The sequence below is a fragment of the Aotus nancymaae genome, unplaced genomic scaffold (genome assembly GCF_030222135.1).
Source record: "Aotus nancymaae isolate 86718 unplaced genomic scaffold, 86718_ANA_hifiasm-v0.15.2.pri h1tg000077l, whole genome shotgun sequence".
Classification (NCBI taxonomy): Eukaryota; Metazoa; Chordata; class Mammalia; order Primates; family Aotidae; genus Aotus; species Aotus nancymaae.
The window spans coordinates 6133218-6150731 of NW_026988492.1; the positions used below are offsets into that span (position 1 = coordinate 6133218).

A 17514-nucleotide genomic window follows, 5' to 3' on the forward strand; every position below is an offset into this window, starting at 1 on the left:
CTGCAATGACATCTAAAATGTCTATTTGGCCTATAATTCCAGTACTTGTGGAGGCTGAGGTGGGAGAATCACTTGAGGCCAGGAGTTAGAGACCAGCCTGGGTAGCATAGTGAGATCCTATCTCTACAAAACGTTAAAGATAAAAATTAGCCAGGCATGGTGACACATGTCTGTAGTTCCAGTTATTCAGGAGGCTGAGGCTGCAGTGAGCCATGAATGTACCACTCCCCTCCAGCCTAGATGCAGAGGGAGACCCTGTAACCTCCCCGTGACTGCTTTCCACACCAAGAGTCTCATCTGCCCAGTGTGCTGCCCATGTTTACTGAGCGCCTGTGTGGTGCCAGCTATGAGGACCATCAGCTCTTAATCCTGGCAGCAGCCCTGGTGACAGACATGAAATCCCAGATTCATTTATGCTCAGCTGACATGTCAGCAACCTATCTCCCCCATTTCTGACGGAACTGGAACACTCAAAGTTGTGTTTTTTACTAGAATAGTTTTAACAACCCTCTAGTGCTTAAAGCTGATCCAGCTATTGTTTTTAATATCTTTTCTCTACCAGCTAATCTTTTGCCAAAAAGTAGCGTAATGTGGAAAACTCGTTTGTGAGCCCTTAGTCCTGCTCTGGCAGTCACCAAATACCCAAATGCTTTATTTATTTATTTGTTTATTTGTAAGAGAGTCTCACTCTGTCACCCAGGCTGGAGTGCAGTGACACAATCATGGCTAACTGTGGTCTCAAACTCCTGGGCTCAAGTGATCCTCCTGCCTCAGTCTCCCAAGTAGCTGGGGCTACAGGTGTGCAACACCATGCCAGGCTAATTTCTTTAAATTATTTTAGAGATGGGGTCTTGAACTCCTGGCCTCAAGCAGTCCTCCCAGAGTGTTGGGATTACAGGAGTGAGCCACTCACCTGGCCTCGCCACATAGTTTGAAGAAATTGCTGTGCTGCACACTTGGAGTGATCTGCCGCCCCCTCCTGATAACAGGTGTTTTCTCGGGACACCAGGAGGCCCCTCAGATCCTTTTTCTTCACGTTGGAGACTCTGGGTCAGGAGCTGGAAGGAAGGTAGTTTCTCTTTTCTCCTGGGCGTGGCCATCCTTCCCTCCAGTGCCAGTGGTTTGTCCCCAACCCCAGGCCTGAGGCTGTCTCTTTGCCGCTGGTCCTCGCCGGCCCTGGGAAAGTGAGAGGGACATTTGTTCCTCCTTGGGCAACTCAGCTGCTGACCTGTCCCTCTGCCATTCTGTGTTTGCAGTGGGAAGTCGCCAGAAGGGAGAGCACTCAGTGAGGGCGGCTGGCAAAGAGAAGTGCGTCTACTTCTTCTGGCAAGGCCGGCACTCAACAGTGAGTGAGAAGGGCACGTCGGCGCTGATGACGGTGGAGCTGGATGAGGAAAGGGGGGCCCAGGTAAGTCTTGGGGAGCTCTGCACCCTAGGGACCGAGAGGAGCATCCTCTCCTGGGAACTGATGGTGCTCGGCCTGTTTCCTCCCAACATGATTCTGATAATGGAAGACCATGTTACCCAAAGCACTTCAGCCCTGGTCTGGCTTCTGCAGATTTCAGGCTGTGCCTCCACCTCTTTCCTCCTCCCACTTTTTGTAAGATGATCCCAGAGAAAATGTTGTACCTGCAAACAGGAAATCCACATGACAAATGCAAATGGCCAATGGGTGACCTTGAAAGGTTTCCACCTAAACAATCAAGGCATTGTATGTAAAACAGAGATGCCATTGCCCGCTTCTCAAAATGGTAGTGACTTTTTAAAGAATGGATCCAGGGCTGGCAAGGATCCTGTGGGATGAGGATGCTGTGTTCGGGGTGAGAAGTGTAACTTGAACAGCCGTCCTGAAATTTTGGCACGAGAACCTTAAAACTTTGATCAGTTGTTCCACATACACAAATCTACCTGAATGTAAGAATTGGGAACGCCCATTACCTCACCTGCATTCTCGGCAGCCTGAGTGGGTTTTCTGGAACAGGTCAGATTGGGTCACTCGCTTGCTGTCAGCCACACACACTGCAGTCTAAGTGGCTTCCCAGAGCTTCAGCACCTTCATGGTGGACCCCACGCACCTCTCCAAGCTCCTCCTGCTCCTCCCCTCCACCCAGGCCACGCCAGCCTCTTCCTGTTCCACTACTAGCTCCTTCCACTCACTTCCTGCTCTGTGTCCCATTCCCACTGTCTGGAAACTTCCCCTGCCTAGTCTGTAGCTCTTAGTCTCTGATGAGGCAGCTTTCTGTTGAAATGTCACCCGCACCCCTGCCCCAAGTTCTATCCAGAGCCTCCTCATTCTCTTATCATTCTCTGTCCCTGTGCTTTATCCCTTTATTTTCATAGCACTTCCTGCCACCTAAAGCACATGATCCCCAGGAGCATGACAGAGACCCTGTGGCCCTGGCCTTACAACCCCATGGCCTTATAACCCCAGGGCCTGCATCTTGACTGGCAGGGACTGCTGCCCAGATCCGAGGCCTGTAAACACGTCTCTTTAACATTCGGATGATCTCTGCCTGAGTCTCATCTGCTCAGTACTAGTACCAGCAATTAAGAGTTACTCTGCTGAGTCCCAGCAATTAAAGGTTAACTCTAGGATTCTTGGAAAACAGGACAATGCCATGTGTAAATCTCTTTATTCTCCTGGATGAATGATTAACAATAGCAGGAGGGAAGACAGCAGAGACAGACATTTTTGCCAGAAATGGATCAACAGTCACCCAGCTTTGCAGTCCTAAGAACCAATCATATTCCCTAAAAAATATTTCCTACTGGCCAGGCACGGTGGCTCACGCCTGTAATCCCAGCACTTTGGGAGGCTGAGGCGGGTGGATCATGAGGTCAAGAGATCGAGACCATCCTAGTCAACGTGGTGAAACCTCGTCTCTACTAAAAAATACAAAAATTAGCTGGGCATGGTGGCGCACACCTGTAGTCCCAGCTACTCGGGAGGCAGCTCGAGAATTGCTCGAACCCAGCTACTCAGGAGGCAGAGATTGCAGTGAGCTGAGATCGCGCCACTGCACTCCAGCCTGGCGACAGAGCAAGACTCTGTCTCAAAAAAAAAAAAAATTTCCTAGTATGGACTATATTTTAGAAATGATATTGGCAACAGTTGCATTTTAATTTATTCCTAATAGTGAGTCATTTCAACTACCCTTTTTTTTTTGTAAAGGCTCTAAATGAATATGCTTTTATCATGCCTTCAAAATCATCCTGAGTTTTGAGTCTTAATCTATTGCATTTGAGCATTTTACCTGTTACCAATCCAGTGGATGGAAAATCATTTTATTTGTGTTTGTATTTTTTTGAGATAGGGTCTCACTCTGTCACCCAGGCTGGAGTGCTGTGGCACCATCACCACTCACTGCAACCTTGACCTCCCAGGCTCAATCAATCTTCCTTCCTCAGCCTCCTGAGTAGCTGGGATATAAGGCATGCACCACTACAGGCACGAGCCATGGTCCAGCCCTGGAAAATCATTTTAGATATGAAATACTGCCACGAAATGGTGATTGGTTATGCCAAATGGGCACTGAGATTGATATATTAACTCACAGTGGGAAATGCTTCCTCTCAGTGCTCCCTGACTACCAGCTCCAGGAAACACTGCCTCTTTAAGGGAAAAGTGTCCTAGAGGGAGCTGACTCAACCCTAACTTTATTCATGGTACAGATAACATCTGAAGGAAGAGCCTTCCCTAACAGCCAAGGGAGAGACTGAGTGGACTGCTGGGGTGGCCACAAACCGTACATTTTCCCCAGAATGATTACTAAATCAGTGATGAGTCATTCTCGTTACTGAGAACTATCTTGTTAAGAACGTGTTTTTATCAGTCTTGTTACATCAGTAACCACAGAATACCATTAAAATATCAGGGGTCTTTTAAAAGAATATTCCATGATAGAACAACATTAAGTAAAGAAAACAAGGCTATACATCCTTATAAAATAAGGCTCCTACTTTGTTTAGGAAAAGAAGACACTCCCTAACACCCTGAGAGGAGGTTGCACACCCCAGTTCGCAAAGCTTCTCTTCTCTTTAGGCCCTAGTGTTGGAACCGGCTTTTGTTTGCACATCTTGATATTTTCCAGATTTTCTGTGAGAGGCGTGTATTGTTTTTAGGACTTTGAAAGCCCCACGCCCCTTACCTATTTACCTCTGTTTAAATCTGAAGGTCCAGGTTCTCCAGGGAAAGGAGCCCCCCTGTTTCCTGCAGTGTTTCCAAGGGGGAATGGTGGTGCACTCTGGGAGGCGGGAAGAGGAAGAAGAAAATGTGCAAAGTAAGTCATTTTTACTGCTGGAATTCGACTTTGTCTTTCCCTCTCTTGGAAGGAATTATTATTAGCTGGGGCTGAAAGTGAGTCTGTCTTCATCTAGCTGTGGTTCTACCTCTGAAAGCCTCCTAATGTTTTCCTGATAACGGCTCTGGGCGCTCGTGACCCACCTCTCCCTGGAGAATTTACTCGGGGATTCACCTTTGCACGAAGGAGGCTGGAAAGTGACCTCCTTTCCTCTGTCTGCTTGCTTTAGGAGGAAGAAAAATCAGTGGCTCTTCTATTATAAAGTATGAAATTTGTGTTGGCCAGTATCCAAAAAAAATTTTTTTTAGCTCTAGAGCCTTTTAAAATATGCCTGTTATAGAACTTATTGTGTAAACCTTGGAAAAATGTTTTGTCTATATTGTGAACTTCGGATTACCTGCGTCTAACTACATAAGAACCCACTTTCTGGGCTGGCAGGAAGTCCTGATGCCTCAGTGCTTGGCAGGGCTCCTTGTGCAGGGCCTCAGCCTTCCAGTCCCCTAACTCCCTGGCCCTGGACAGAGGTGGCTGCTGTGGACGGCACAGCAGGCACCAGAAAGGGCCTAGTTTGTTGCCACTCGCTCACATCGTAATTCCTACATTCCGCTGGTGCCCCCTGCAGGTGAGTGGCGGCTGTACTGCGTGCGTGGAGAGGTGCCCATGGAAGGGAATTTGCTGGAAGTGGCCTGTCACTGTAGCAGCCTGAGATCCAGGACTTCCATGGTGGTGCTCAACATCAACAAGGCCCTCATCTACCTGTGGCACGGATGCAAAGCCCAGGCCCACACGAAGGAGGTTGGAAGGACCGCTGCAAACAAGATCAAGGAACAGTGAGTGCTGTGTCTGCGGCGAGCCCCCAACACACTGGGCTTTCCAGAGGGACGGGGCAGGCTCAGGGGTCCCAAGACTCCCAGCAGATCCTGGGGTGCTGAAAGTGACTGCAGCAAGGGATGGCTGGGAACATGGTCAGGGGCCTCTGACACTCCAAGCAGAGAGGATGCACATCTCAGCCCAGACCTCCAACTTGGGGGCCATCCCATTGCGGTCTGAGGATTTAGCTGGCTTAATTATTTAAAGACATAGGAGCTTGTGGGGAGTTTTCTAACTCATTTTTAAGTTTTCTAGATGTCTTATCCATACGATTTCTGTTTTTTTTTTGAGATGGAATCCCACTCTTGTTGCCCAGGCTGGAGTGCAGTGGTGCGATCTCAGCTCACTGCAACCTCCGCCTCCCGGGCTCAAGCAATTCTTCTGCCTCAGCCTCCCGAATAGCTGGGATTACAGGAGCCTGCCATCACACCCAGCTATTTTTTTTTGTAATTTTTAGCAGAGACGGGGTTTCACCATCTTAGCCAAGCTGGTCTTGAACTCCTGACCTCGTGATCCACCCACCTCAGTCTCCCAAAGTGCTAGGATTACAAGCGTGAGCCACTGCGCCCAGCCTAAAAATGTCTATAATGTTCATGACATATTAGATGTGATCATACATCCCTCCCTAGGGGTCAACTTCTCCTCCACCACACTCACAGCTGCAGAATATTTTTTCATTCATAAGAATTGCTTTTCCTTAGAAAGTAGAAGAGACGGTGAACTGATCTCCAGATTTAGTTTTGAATAATTTTGTGTCTGTACCCCATAAATATATATGTACCTACTATTAGTATATACCCACAAATATTAAATTTTTTAAAAAAGCAGACAATAACAAGTATTGGCGAGGATATGAAGTTGGAACCCTCACACATTACTGCAGAGGTTGTAAAATAGTACAGCCACCTTGCAAAACAGTGTAGCAATTCCTCTAAAGATTTAACCATACAGTTACCATATGACTAGCAACTCTACTCCGAGGTTATCTACCCAAGATAAATGAAAACACTTGTACATGAAAGTTCACAGCAATATTAGTCATAGTGGCCAAAAGGCAGAAATAACCCAAATGTCTACCAATGCATTAGTGGATGAAAAAAATGTGGCATCACAGCAGAATATTATTCTGCCATAAAAAAGAATTCAGTACTGAGACATGCTACAACATGAACGAACCTTAAATACATTATACTAAGTAAAAAAATGCAGTCACAAAGGACCATATATTACATAATTCCATCTGTATGAAATGTGCAAACTAGGCAAATCCATCAATACAGAAGCAGACTAGTGTGTTCTGAGGACTAAGGAGGGGAAGGGGAGTGACTGCTAACAGGCACAGGGCTTCTCTTTCCAGGGGATGAAAATGTTCTGAAATTGGTGATGATAGTTGCACAACTCTGTGTATACTAAAATCTGTACACATAAAAAGAGTGAACTTTATGACATGTGAATTATATCTCAGTAAAGCTATTATTGTAATAATAATTCTGTGTCATCAACACTCTCCAGACTTAGAAAGAACTCTTGGAGTTTCTCCCTTGCAGATGCCCCCTGGAAGCAGGACTGCATAGTAGCAGCAAAGTGACCATACACGAGTGTGACGAAGGCTCCGAGCCCCTGGGATTCTGGGATGCCTTAGGAAGAAGGGACAGGAAAGCCTACGATTGCATGCTTCAAGGTAATGCGCCATCCACAGCCTGTGATCCAGTTCTTTTGTTTTTGGAAATAAGAGTCTTGCTCTGTTGCGCAGTCTGGAGTATAGTGGTACAAACACAGCTCACTGCAGCTTCAACCTCCTGGGCTCAAGTGATCAGCCTACCTCAGCCTCCCAAAGTGCTGAGACTGCAGGCATGAGCCACTGTGCCCTATTCATGTTTTATCTTAATTCTTCAGCCTGTCATAAATCTAGTGTGATGAGTACTATGTCCAGCTGATAGAACAGTTTTTTTCTCCCCAGGGGTGAGTTTAACTTGGACGCCAAGACTTCAAATTCCCATGGCAATTCAGCTCCCAAAGCTTCCCGGGGACCATGCCACCTTCCAGGGCATTCTTTCTTTCTTTCCTCATAGCTGCCACCTGAGAAGTCGCAGTCCTCTGGGTGCTGGAGTGGGATCCGGGGAAGGAAGCCAGCCTCTTATCCCCTTTCCAGAGCCCTTTGGTCATTAACCTGTTTGGGGATACAGGCCGCATCTGTATAGAATAGACACTCCCGTTGACTGGAGTGAGGTTAGGTGTTATATGTGTGCTTTCCCAGCTGTTCTCAAAATACAGATGAACATAAGAAGGAAAGTGAACTTCTGTTAAGCAGTTCCAATAAGCCAGACACTAGTCAGCACCTTACACATAGCAACTCCATTAGTACAACCCAGCACTCTGCCATTTTTACAGATGAGGAAGCTAAGGCGTACAGAATTTAGTTAGCTTGCCCAAGGCTGGACAGCAATGGAGTATCCTAACTACTCCATAATACTCTGCCCCTCAATGTTTATAAACTTTTATATAGCTTTTTAAACATACTGCCTAGGAAACCTTTGAAATTATGGAAGTTTAAAAAAAAAGAAATGAAGTCACTTATGATCGCATCTCTCAGGACTATGCTGTATATAATAACTTTTTAAAAATAAAATGTGGACCTACTGTTTGTAACCTTTTTTTCTTTAGTATGAATAATCTCCCAAGTTATTAAAATGTGGATTTCTAATGGCTGCAAGATATTCTATGATTACTCTGTGAATATACATCACTCTACCTGACAGTCTCTGGCAGCTGAGGAGTTGAGCTGTTTCTTGTTTCTGATTTTTCTCCCTTATAAAATAATGCAGTTTGAATACTTTTTAAAATAATCATATACTTTCATTCCTAATTCAGAGGAATTCCTAGATGTGGAACTGCCATGCTAGTTACGAAAGTCTTACAGCATGTGTCAGCACGGGCTAAGTTTCATTCTCACTTGCAATATACAAAAGCGTACATTTCTCAGCACAATCATAAATTCAGCATATTACCTTTTTCCTCTGCCAAATTGACGAAAGGAGACAGATAGCTAAGCATTGTTTTGTTTTACTTAGAAGTACATATATGTATATAAATGTATAATATATACAAGTAAAATATATGTATATTTATGTTATATAACATATGCATATTTATGTTACATATGTATATTTTTAGCCATTTTAATATCTACTTTGGTGAGTGTTCTATTTGTGTCTTTTGCACATTTTATTGAGAGATTTATGTTTTTCTTATATATGTCCCTTCATGTATTAAGGATATTAACTAGTTGCTGTCTTACAAATATTTCCCATTTGTGACTTGGTTTTTCTTTACAATTTTGCATTTTTTTTAATTTTTATATAATTAATGTATTATTTCCCTTTTGATTAGTTCTTTTACTATTGCAATTGAAAAGGTCTTTTCCACCTTGAAGCTCAGATAAATCTTACCTGTGTTTCCACAGTGCATTTAATTATTTCATGTTTTCATTCTTCATCTGGAATTTACTTGGCTGCATATGGTATCTTCAGCTTTGTTCTCTTTTCTTTCAAAGATCCTGGAAGTTTTAACTTCGCACCTCGCCTGTTCATCCTCAGCAGCTCCTCTGGGGATTTCATAGCCACTGAGTTCGTGTACCCCGCCCGAGCCCCCTCTGTGGTCAGTTCCATGCCCTTCTTGCAGGAAGATCTGTACAGCGCGCCCCAGCCAGGTAAGCCTTGCAGTAGGCAGCTGTGCTGAGCAGCAGAAGGCACACCTTCCAGGAAGCCTTTTGATTTTACATCGGTATTAAGCAGCTTCTCTTTGCCACGTACACTCCTAGAACACTCAGAACAACATGTGCCTATGCTATTTCATCCTCATCTCTACACCAGAAGGAAGGAGGGTGAAATCAGCCTCACATTATAGCATAAGGAACGAGGCTCAGTTACTTAACCCACCCAAAGATGTCTGCTAAGAATAGGTTGAGCGCCACAGTGGCAGAGCTGGCATCTCCGCTCTTCTCCCAGCCTTCCTCTCAGTCTTGTTGCTGCATGGTCACTGGTCAACTGCCATTGCTCCAGCCATCATGTTTGCATTCAAGACAGAGAAAGAAGGGGTGAGGAAGAAAGAGCACTTATAGCCACATCTCTCTCTTTAATCAGATAAAGCACGTTTTCCCAGAAGCCCCCAGCAGACTTCTGCATATGTCCCATTGGCCAGAGCTTGTCACATGGCCAACCCCAGCTGCAAGGGAGCCTGGGAAAGCAAATGGCAGGGGAGAAGGATGTTGGGGTATCAGCTAAGTTAGCCAAGGAACAGGGTCCACCATACCAAGGCTCCACAGCAGAGCCAAGACTCCAGCCCAGGTCTTCTGATCCCAAGGTCAGGGCTGTTCCCACCAGGCCACCACCTCAAGACAGAAAGCCTTGTGCCCTCATTCTGGTTGAGAAAGTCACAAGAGACTGGGCTTGACAGCCCCTGCAGCCCACCCTCCAGTGAAGCCAAGGTCAGCTGCCTCTGAACGTGTTTGTTGCTTCTCACATTACAAGAGCCCGGAGGTGCAGCCAGGGGCCTCACCTCGCACTGGGAGCCCAGGGCACCACTGAAAGTTTGACCTGTGCACATGCCATGCTTGGAAAATCTTAGTCAGTGACCAGAAAGAGAGGCTGTGCCCACACCCTTCGTCCTGGAGCTCAGGGCAGGTCACCAACCTCCACTGGGCTTTTAAAGTGTGGTTCCTGAATCCTGAAACGCATGCCAGGAAAGGACACACAGTGAGCTGAGCTAGCAAGAATGAGAGGCATTTTGGCACGTGGAGTAAGAGTCAGGCTGACAATTTAAGAAGGAGAAAAAGTGAGGAGGAAAAGACAGTAGAACAATTTTAATTTTTATTTCTTTTTTTTTTTTTTTTTTTTTAGAGATAGGGTCTCACTCTGCCATCCAGGCTGGAGTGCAGTGGTTCAATCATGCCTCACTGCATCCTCGAACTCCTGGGCTCAAGTGATCCTCCTTCCTTAGCCTCCTGAGTAACTGCGACTACATGCATGCATCACCATACCAGGCTAATTTTTTTTTTTTTCTTTTTGTAAAGATAGGGTCTCACCATGTTGCCCAAGCTGGTCTTCAACTCCTGGGTTCAAGGAATCCTTCCACCTCAGCCTCCCAAAGCACTGGGATTACAGGCATGAGCCACCACTCACAGCAGCAGTTTTGATTTTAGGCCCATTTCTCTGTAAGACAACCATGAGCTCACCTCACTGCTAAGCAGTCACACACAGGGCAGGAACGCCACTGACCTCTCTGCAGTGAGCTGTGCGCGCCAGTGTTGACTGTGCTCTTTGGAGATGCGTGGTGCTGACACCCCCTTGATTGGCACATGCATCATCCCTTCCACTCTCAGCACAGCCCTGCCAGCATCCAGAAGGGTTACAAGGGCTTGAGCTGGAGCAAAGAGGGGAGGACCTGGAGGACGAGGAATGAAAGAGGCCAACTCCTTGACGCCAACTCTCTCTGCCTAGAGGCTTCTCCCAGTTGAACTTTCAAAGGGCTGGGTGGGACCCTGTGTTTGCCCCTTTGTCCCTGGGGTGAGAGCCAAGGGGATTTTCCCCGTGACACAGCAGTGGGGAGGGCCAGCATCCACTAGGTTTGGGAGGAGTGAGCGCCAAGTGTCCGCGAAGGAGCTCCTGATGGTCGGGTTCTGTCCCTCCCTCACAGCGCTTTTCCTTGTTGACAATCACCATGAGGTGTACCTCTGGCAAGGCTGGTGGCCCATCGAGAACAAGATCCCTGGTTCTGCCCGCATCCGCTGGGCCTCTGACCGGAAGAGCGCGATGGAGACCGTGCTCCAGTACTGCAAAGGTGAGGCTCCCTCTAACGCGCCTGCAGCAGGGAGCAGATTGGGGAGCCCCTCAGGCACGCCCAGCCAGCAGACCCCCTTCCCTTTCTGCGCATGTCAGCCAGCATCTATAAAGCCTGGCAAGTGGCAATGAAACCCATTTTTTCCCCTTTAACTTTTTGAGATTTATTAACTTTTAGATTAGTGCAGTCTCAGCTGCCAGCATGAGGAAGAACTAGTTTTTCTCTCAGGAGGCCATCTAACATGTTACCCTCAAGGATAAAGGCTGTATTGTAGAAAGCCCAGGGCAGATTGAAACCCTGTTGTACTTGGGATTGATCACGCTGAGAGACAAGTTGGCCTCTGCCATGTACATTATCTGCAAGCACTACCATGCTGTGGAGAATGGAAGTCTCCCCCAAATGGCGGATGGCCATTGCCAACCTTTTTATTATTTATTTATTTTTTTTTTTAGTATTATACCCAAAGAGAAATACCCATAGTAAGTTCATGGTTCTTTACTATACACATGAACTTTCTGGTCTTTTATGTAAAATGAAAATGCCAGTAATTAATATCTTACTGAATTTTTATGGTTTCATTGACACAATTAGTTTAATATCACTGAGTATGTGCAATTGATTCTCTTCCTGAAAATCTCTTTAGCAATAAATAACATATGAGACCTTCCACCCAGTGTTATAGTGAGTGTGGATGTGTAAGATGCTGTCATTTGCTGTCAGTCATATTGGAGTTAATCCCGTTGTAGGAAGTGAGAGGGATGCCTCTACAGGTGAGTTCAGGAGGAAGAAAATGCTCCACCCAGAAGCTGCAGACAGAGCCTCTCTCTCCCTTCCAGGAATACAGTGTTTCATTAGGTTCAAGAAGTATAGGCTCAGGTTGATTATAGGTCACTATTGTAGTCACAGGTATGAAATTAACATCTTATATAAGCATCGTCCATGTGTTGTTATGAGCTACTCATAACTTGCGTTTTAAGCATGAAGTCATGAGTTCTGAACAAAGAAGAAAATATTTCAAGGGAAATCAGAGAAAGACAGTAGGATCTACCGACATTGCATTTTGTGTAACTACAGGAAAAAATCTCAAGAAGCCGCCCCCCAAGTCTTACCTTATCCATGCTGGTCTGGAGCCTCTGACATTCACCAATATGTTTCCCTGCTGGGAGCACAGAGAGGACATTGCTGAAATCACAGAGATGGTAAGCATTCTGTCCTGCGCCTTTTGGACTGTGGGTTGACTTTACTTTGGGGAGAGCATCCAGTTGCACTTTCAAAGTGGGAAAATATTTTTCCTTTTGCAACATCTTAACAAGACTACATAGAATTTGCTTAGGAAGAAGAGAAGTCTAATGGGAAATCAATTGAACTATTTTAGTAATTTTCTACACAGTATACCCCATTTTAAAAACTTAAAAGCAACGGTGAGTTTAATCATGCTGAGGACTATATATGTACATAAAAGCTGGAACTCTTCGTTCTGTTGCTAAGTACCTGTTACTTGGCATTGCTGGTCTCTCAGTGTCCACATGAAATGTGATGAATTAGTGTGTTCAGATAACTGAATGAAAGGATGTACTGCGACTCACTTATGATAAGGTATCGCTCAGCATCTCATTAATATTGTCTTTTGGGCCGGGTGCGGTGGCTTATGCCTGTAATCCCAGCACTTTGGGAGGCCAAAGCGGGCAGATCACCTGAGATCAGGAGTTCAAGACCAGCCTGACCAACGTGGAGAAACCTCATCTCTACTAATAGAAAATTAGCCAGGTGTGGTGGCACATGCCTGTAATGTCAGCTACTCGGGAGGTTGAGGCAGGAGAATTGCTTGAACCCAGGAGGCGAGGTTGCAGTGAGCTAAGATTGCACCATTGCACTCCAGCCTGGACAACAAGAGTGAAACTCTGTCTTAAAAAAATGAGACCACCTGGTATTTCCACATGAGGCATTTATCATAACTTCTATCTACCAAAATAGTATTATCTAGAATGTTTTCTTTTCCACACAGAAAAGAATTTTACTATAGCTATGTTCAATTCCTTATTTATGAGCTATTAACATTACTAGCAATAGCAATTCCAAGGATTCGTTTTGATTTGGTGAAAGATAGATAGGTTTTTACCATTTTGATTTTTTTTTTTTTTTTTTTTTTACCATGTAGGAGAGCTGCTTTGCTTGGGGAAATGACCCAAGTGTATTTTATAGGAAATCTGAGTAATTTTAAACAGAGTCCACTTCTGCGTAGCAATGGAGAAGGTCTGTTGGATAGTGCAGACGTTGCTGCTCACTCTAACCTGTCTCCTTGGAGCCAAATGGACTTGATCTCCACAGGGAAGGGGCTGATTGCGGCCTGGTCTCTGCCACAGCCAGAGCAAGATGGTTCTGTTTGCCATAACTATGGTATCATGAAACCACAAGGCTCTGGGGATTGCAAGCTCTGCGGCTGCTGCATGCAGCCTAAGTTCAGGTGTTACAAAAGGCCAGGGGTTCAGTCGAGGTCTCATTGTTCACTACACAGAAGAAAGCCAATCACTGAGACAAGCAAAACCAGGGAAGAAAGTTTATTTGGGTGCTAATAGCCAAGGGGAACGGGACATAAGTCTCAAATCTGTGTCTCTGGCCTACTAAAACTAGGGTTTTTTATAGAAGGGAAGAAATGTAACTATGTGTGGGAAACAGGAATTAGGGTGAGGAAGAGGAGTTAACAGAAAGCAGGGAGTTGGTTAGGCATCAGGATGGGTGAGGGGTCTGGTAACCTTTACGTTTTGTTTTTGTTTTTGTTTTTTGAGACAGGATCTTGCTGTGTTGCCCAGGCTGGGGTGTATAGTGGCACAATCATGGCTCCCTGCAGCCTCTGGCTTCCAGGCTCAGACAATCCTCCTACATCAGCCTTCCAGGTAGCTGGAACTACAGGCACACACCACAATGCCCCGCTAATCTTTTTGTATTTTTAATGAGGTTTCGCCATTTGCTCAGGCTGGTCTTAAACACCTGGGCTCAAGCCATTTGCCCAACTCAGCCTCCCAAAGTGCTGGGATTACAGGTGTGAGCCACTGCTGGCTTTCTGATACTATCAGAGTGGCCTAATGGTTGGTTTCCTGAGAAAGCAACTCAGATAAGACAAATATAACTTTCTCGAGTTTCAGGACTGGGAGAGTTAATTTTGATGATGTTTATTTAAAAGAAACCATAAACATAAGTTCTGTGGGACAGTTGAGCCAATTTCAGAAGGATATAACTCACCACCCTCTCTCTGTATTCACTATAGATCCTGGGGGTTGGCAGTGGGGCTGTTTACTGTTGTGCAGGCCTGTGGGATTCCAGCCAGAGAAGAGTCAGGCTTCCCACACCAGCAAGTTATACAAATAATTAACATTCACCAAGTGCTCACTCTGTACTAGGCACAGCTCCAAGCACTTTACACTGATTTTCTCGTTTATCAACAGTCCATCCAGATCTATTTTACTATTACCCCCATTTTACTGGTGTGGGAGCAGAGTCACAAAAACATGAAGGCACTTGGCCAAAGTGACTTTTAGCAAGTGGAGGAGTCAGTACTTAGTTGCAGGCAAGACCACTCCAAAACCCGCCTCTTCTTTTCTTAGAGAAAGGATCTTGCTTTTTCACCCAGGCTGGAGTGTGGTGACACAATCATGGCTCACACAAACCTTGAACCCCTGGGCTCAAGTGACCCTTCCACCTCAGCCCCCCAAGTAGGTAGGACTACAGAAACATACCACCATGCCTAGCCTATTTTGTATGGTGAGACATGGTCTCACCATATTGCCCAAGCTGGTGTCCAAGTCCTGGGTTCAAGCAGTCTTCCCACCTCAACCTCCTAAAGTGCTGAGATTACAGGCACAAGCCACTGCACCCAGCCCAAAACCTGCCTCTTGACTACCAGTCTGCTCCATATATTTCTGATTTGAGCAACAGCTCTTAGTCATCAATTCCCATCATCCACCCACCCAAAAGGAGAGCAGCCAATCTGGAGTCAGAAGTTTAATGGAGGAAGAGAATTTATCTAGAATAGCTTGCTCAGATTAAATTCACACAGTGGTTTTTTAAAAACATGATTCTGCTCCAGAATATTCTACCTTATGACCTTCTTTTTCTATTGTGGATTAAGAAATGGGGTTGGGGAAGGGAAGGAGGGTATGATTTCTTTTCAGGTTATTTTTAAATATTTTTAAACAAATTCCATTATTTGGAGGCTTCTGGTGTTTAGACTTCAAATCTACTATCTTAGTCCGCAGTTCACTCATGGGAAAGTCTCAAAATGTTTTTCCAGAGGCAGTTCTGAGAAAGGGTTTGTTTGAAACTCTGTGACAAGGTGAGAAAACATCTAAAAGTCAGAGAAACAAGACTCTATCTCTACAAAAAAAATTTTTAATATATTAGGTGGGCATGGTGGCACGTGCCAATAGTCCCAGCTACTGAGGAGGCTTGAGGTGGGAGGACTGCTTGAGTCCAGGAGTTTAAGGCTGCAATGAGCTATGATCGAGCCACTTCACTACAGCCTGGGTGACAGTGAGACACTGTCTCTAAAAAATAACAAAATTTTGGGCCAAGTGTGGTGGTTCACACCTTTAATCCCTGCACTTTGCCAGGCTGAGGCAGGAGGATCACTTGAGGCCAGAAGTTTGAGTCCAGCTTAAGCAACATAGCAAGACCCAGACTCTACCAAAAAAAAAAAAAAAAGAAAAAGGAAAAATAATGCACACCAGTAGTCCTAGCTGCTCAGGAGGCTGAGGCAAGAGGATCACTTGAGGCCAGGAGGTGGAGGCTGCAGTGAGCTATGATCACACCACTGCACTCCAGCCTGAGTAGCAGAGTGAGACCTTGTCTCAAAAAAAACTTGTTTTTAATTTAAAATTTTTTTAAATTAAGAGTCCAGAGAGCTGCAGGGCTTTAGGCAATCCCTTATCTCTCAGAGCTGTTTCCTCAGTAACGTGGAGCAATGAGTCCTCAGGCTGTGTAGAGATGGCACAGGACTGTGTGTTTGCAAGCACTTGATAAAACGTGTTCAAATGTGGGACACATTTCTCCTCTCTACCCCCTCCTCTACTCTAGGACACAGAAGTTTCCAATCAGATCACCCTTGTGGAAGACGTCTTAGCCAAGCTCTGTAAAACCATTTACCCGCTGGCCGACCTCCTGGCCAGGCCGCTCCCGGAGGGGGTCGATCCTCTGAAGCTTGAGATCTATCTCACTGACGAAGACTTCGAGGTAAGCGGTTCTTCCGCTGGGATGGGGATGGGACTAAAACAACACATGCAGCTGAGAGTCCTTTCACTGAGCCGCCGGTATTTCTCCCAATGTTCCAGTTTGCACTAGACATGACACGAGATGAATACCACGCCCTGCCCGCCTGGAAGCAGGTGAACCTGAAAAAAGCAAAAGGCCTGTTTTGAGTGGGGAGACACAGAGGAGCCTCGACGTCACGTCCAATACCTCCGCCCCAGGGAAATGGATATAGAGTTTTGGACTGGTGTTTTTCACAAAGTAGTTTTCAATCAGTTTTTGGAACCTGACATTGTTAAAGATACTGCTTGTCCTGGAGTTGTGTATTTTGTAAACGTTCAAGGAAACTGTTTGGAAACTTCTTTCCACTGGTCAGCAGGTTATCAGAATTAATAAAAGTATCGTTATGTGCACTTAAGCCGCAGCTGCTATAGATAGCACTGCCTTCTTGTTCCAGCTAGACAATGCCTTTTTTTTTTTGAAGCAGTTCTCTTTATAAAGTGTTATTTTGATAGTTTGTGGATTCTAAAATATATATATATATTTATATAAACACCATATAAGTCAAATATGTATTTAGCAAAGCAATATGTATTCATTCACTTTCGAGATTTGTTTTGGTGTCAAAATAATATGAAAAGGTAGTTGGAGTTGCTTCTGTGGAATGAGCTCTGCCACCAATACGTATCTTCACACACGTTTGGAAACGTTTCCTGCAGCGTTAGGTATGACTTGTTCTGAGTACTGCTTCCGGTGCTAAAATGAACAAAGAATTTCTACTTAATGGCCTGGACTCTGGAGAATCTATGCGAATCAACCTTTCTACCTTAATATCTCCCCAAAAATGTATAGTGCCTTGTTTTTATGTACAGTTTATATACAGAAAAGTTTGCTCTGCATTTTTGATGATGGTTTGGAACATTATCTACAATTTTACTCTCAAATATTCAAAATAAAAACATCTCAATTTCTAATACCTGTTGTAAACATTACACATGTCATTTTGTGATACGGGACTCCCAAATAAAAGCATCAGAATAAACACAACAATTAACTGATTGGTTCACAGTGAATTCCAAGCATGTTCCTTACTGGAACTTTTTTTTTGTAAATATTAACATAGCACCAGTATTTTGTCATTAAATATAAATCATCTATACATTTGAATTTAGTTTAGGGCAAGATTTTATACAAGGTCATAGGATTAGATAGAGAGTTATTTGCCCCATAAAATTAGTACTTAGTACTATATTGAAGACATACT

The 17514-nt window shown here is 44.9% G+C and overlaps 1 protein-coding gene across 17 annotated transcripts in view; it reads left to right on the forward strand.

Moving 5' to 3' along the window:
* The window catches only part of SVIL (supervillin), a 182065-nt gene extending 164841 nt beyond the window's left edge, over window positions 1–17224 (forward strand). For 11 of the 17 annotated variants that reach the window (XM_064368542.1, XM_064368539.1, XM_064368536.1 and 8 more), the window contains 8 exons: window positions 1257–1408; window positions 4175–4280; window positions 4924–5131; window positions 6719–6852; window positions 8725–8880; window positions 10866–11009; window positions 12084–12208; window positions 16080–16429. In XM_064368542.1, the coding sequence (XP_064224612.1) occupies window positions 1257–1408; window positions 4175–4280; window positions 4924–5131; window positions 6719–6852; window positions 8725–8880; window positions 10866–11009; window positions 12084–12208; window positions 16080–16343 (1289 nt within the window). In that variant the 3' untranslated portion in view covers window positions 16344–16429. Of the gene's footprint in view, window positions 1–1256; window positions 1409–4174; window positions 4281–4923; window positions 5132–6718; window positions 6853–8724; window positions 8881–10865; window positions 11010–12083; window positions 12209–16079 lie in introns of all 17 variants that reach the window. The other 6 variants (XM_064368537.1, XM_064368550.1, XM_064368549.1 and 3 more) reach the window with 1 other exon arrangement.
* Window positions 17225–17514: the final 290 nt, after the last annotated feature.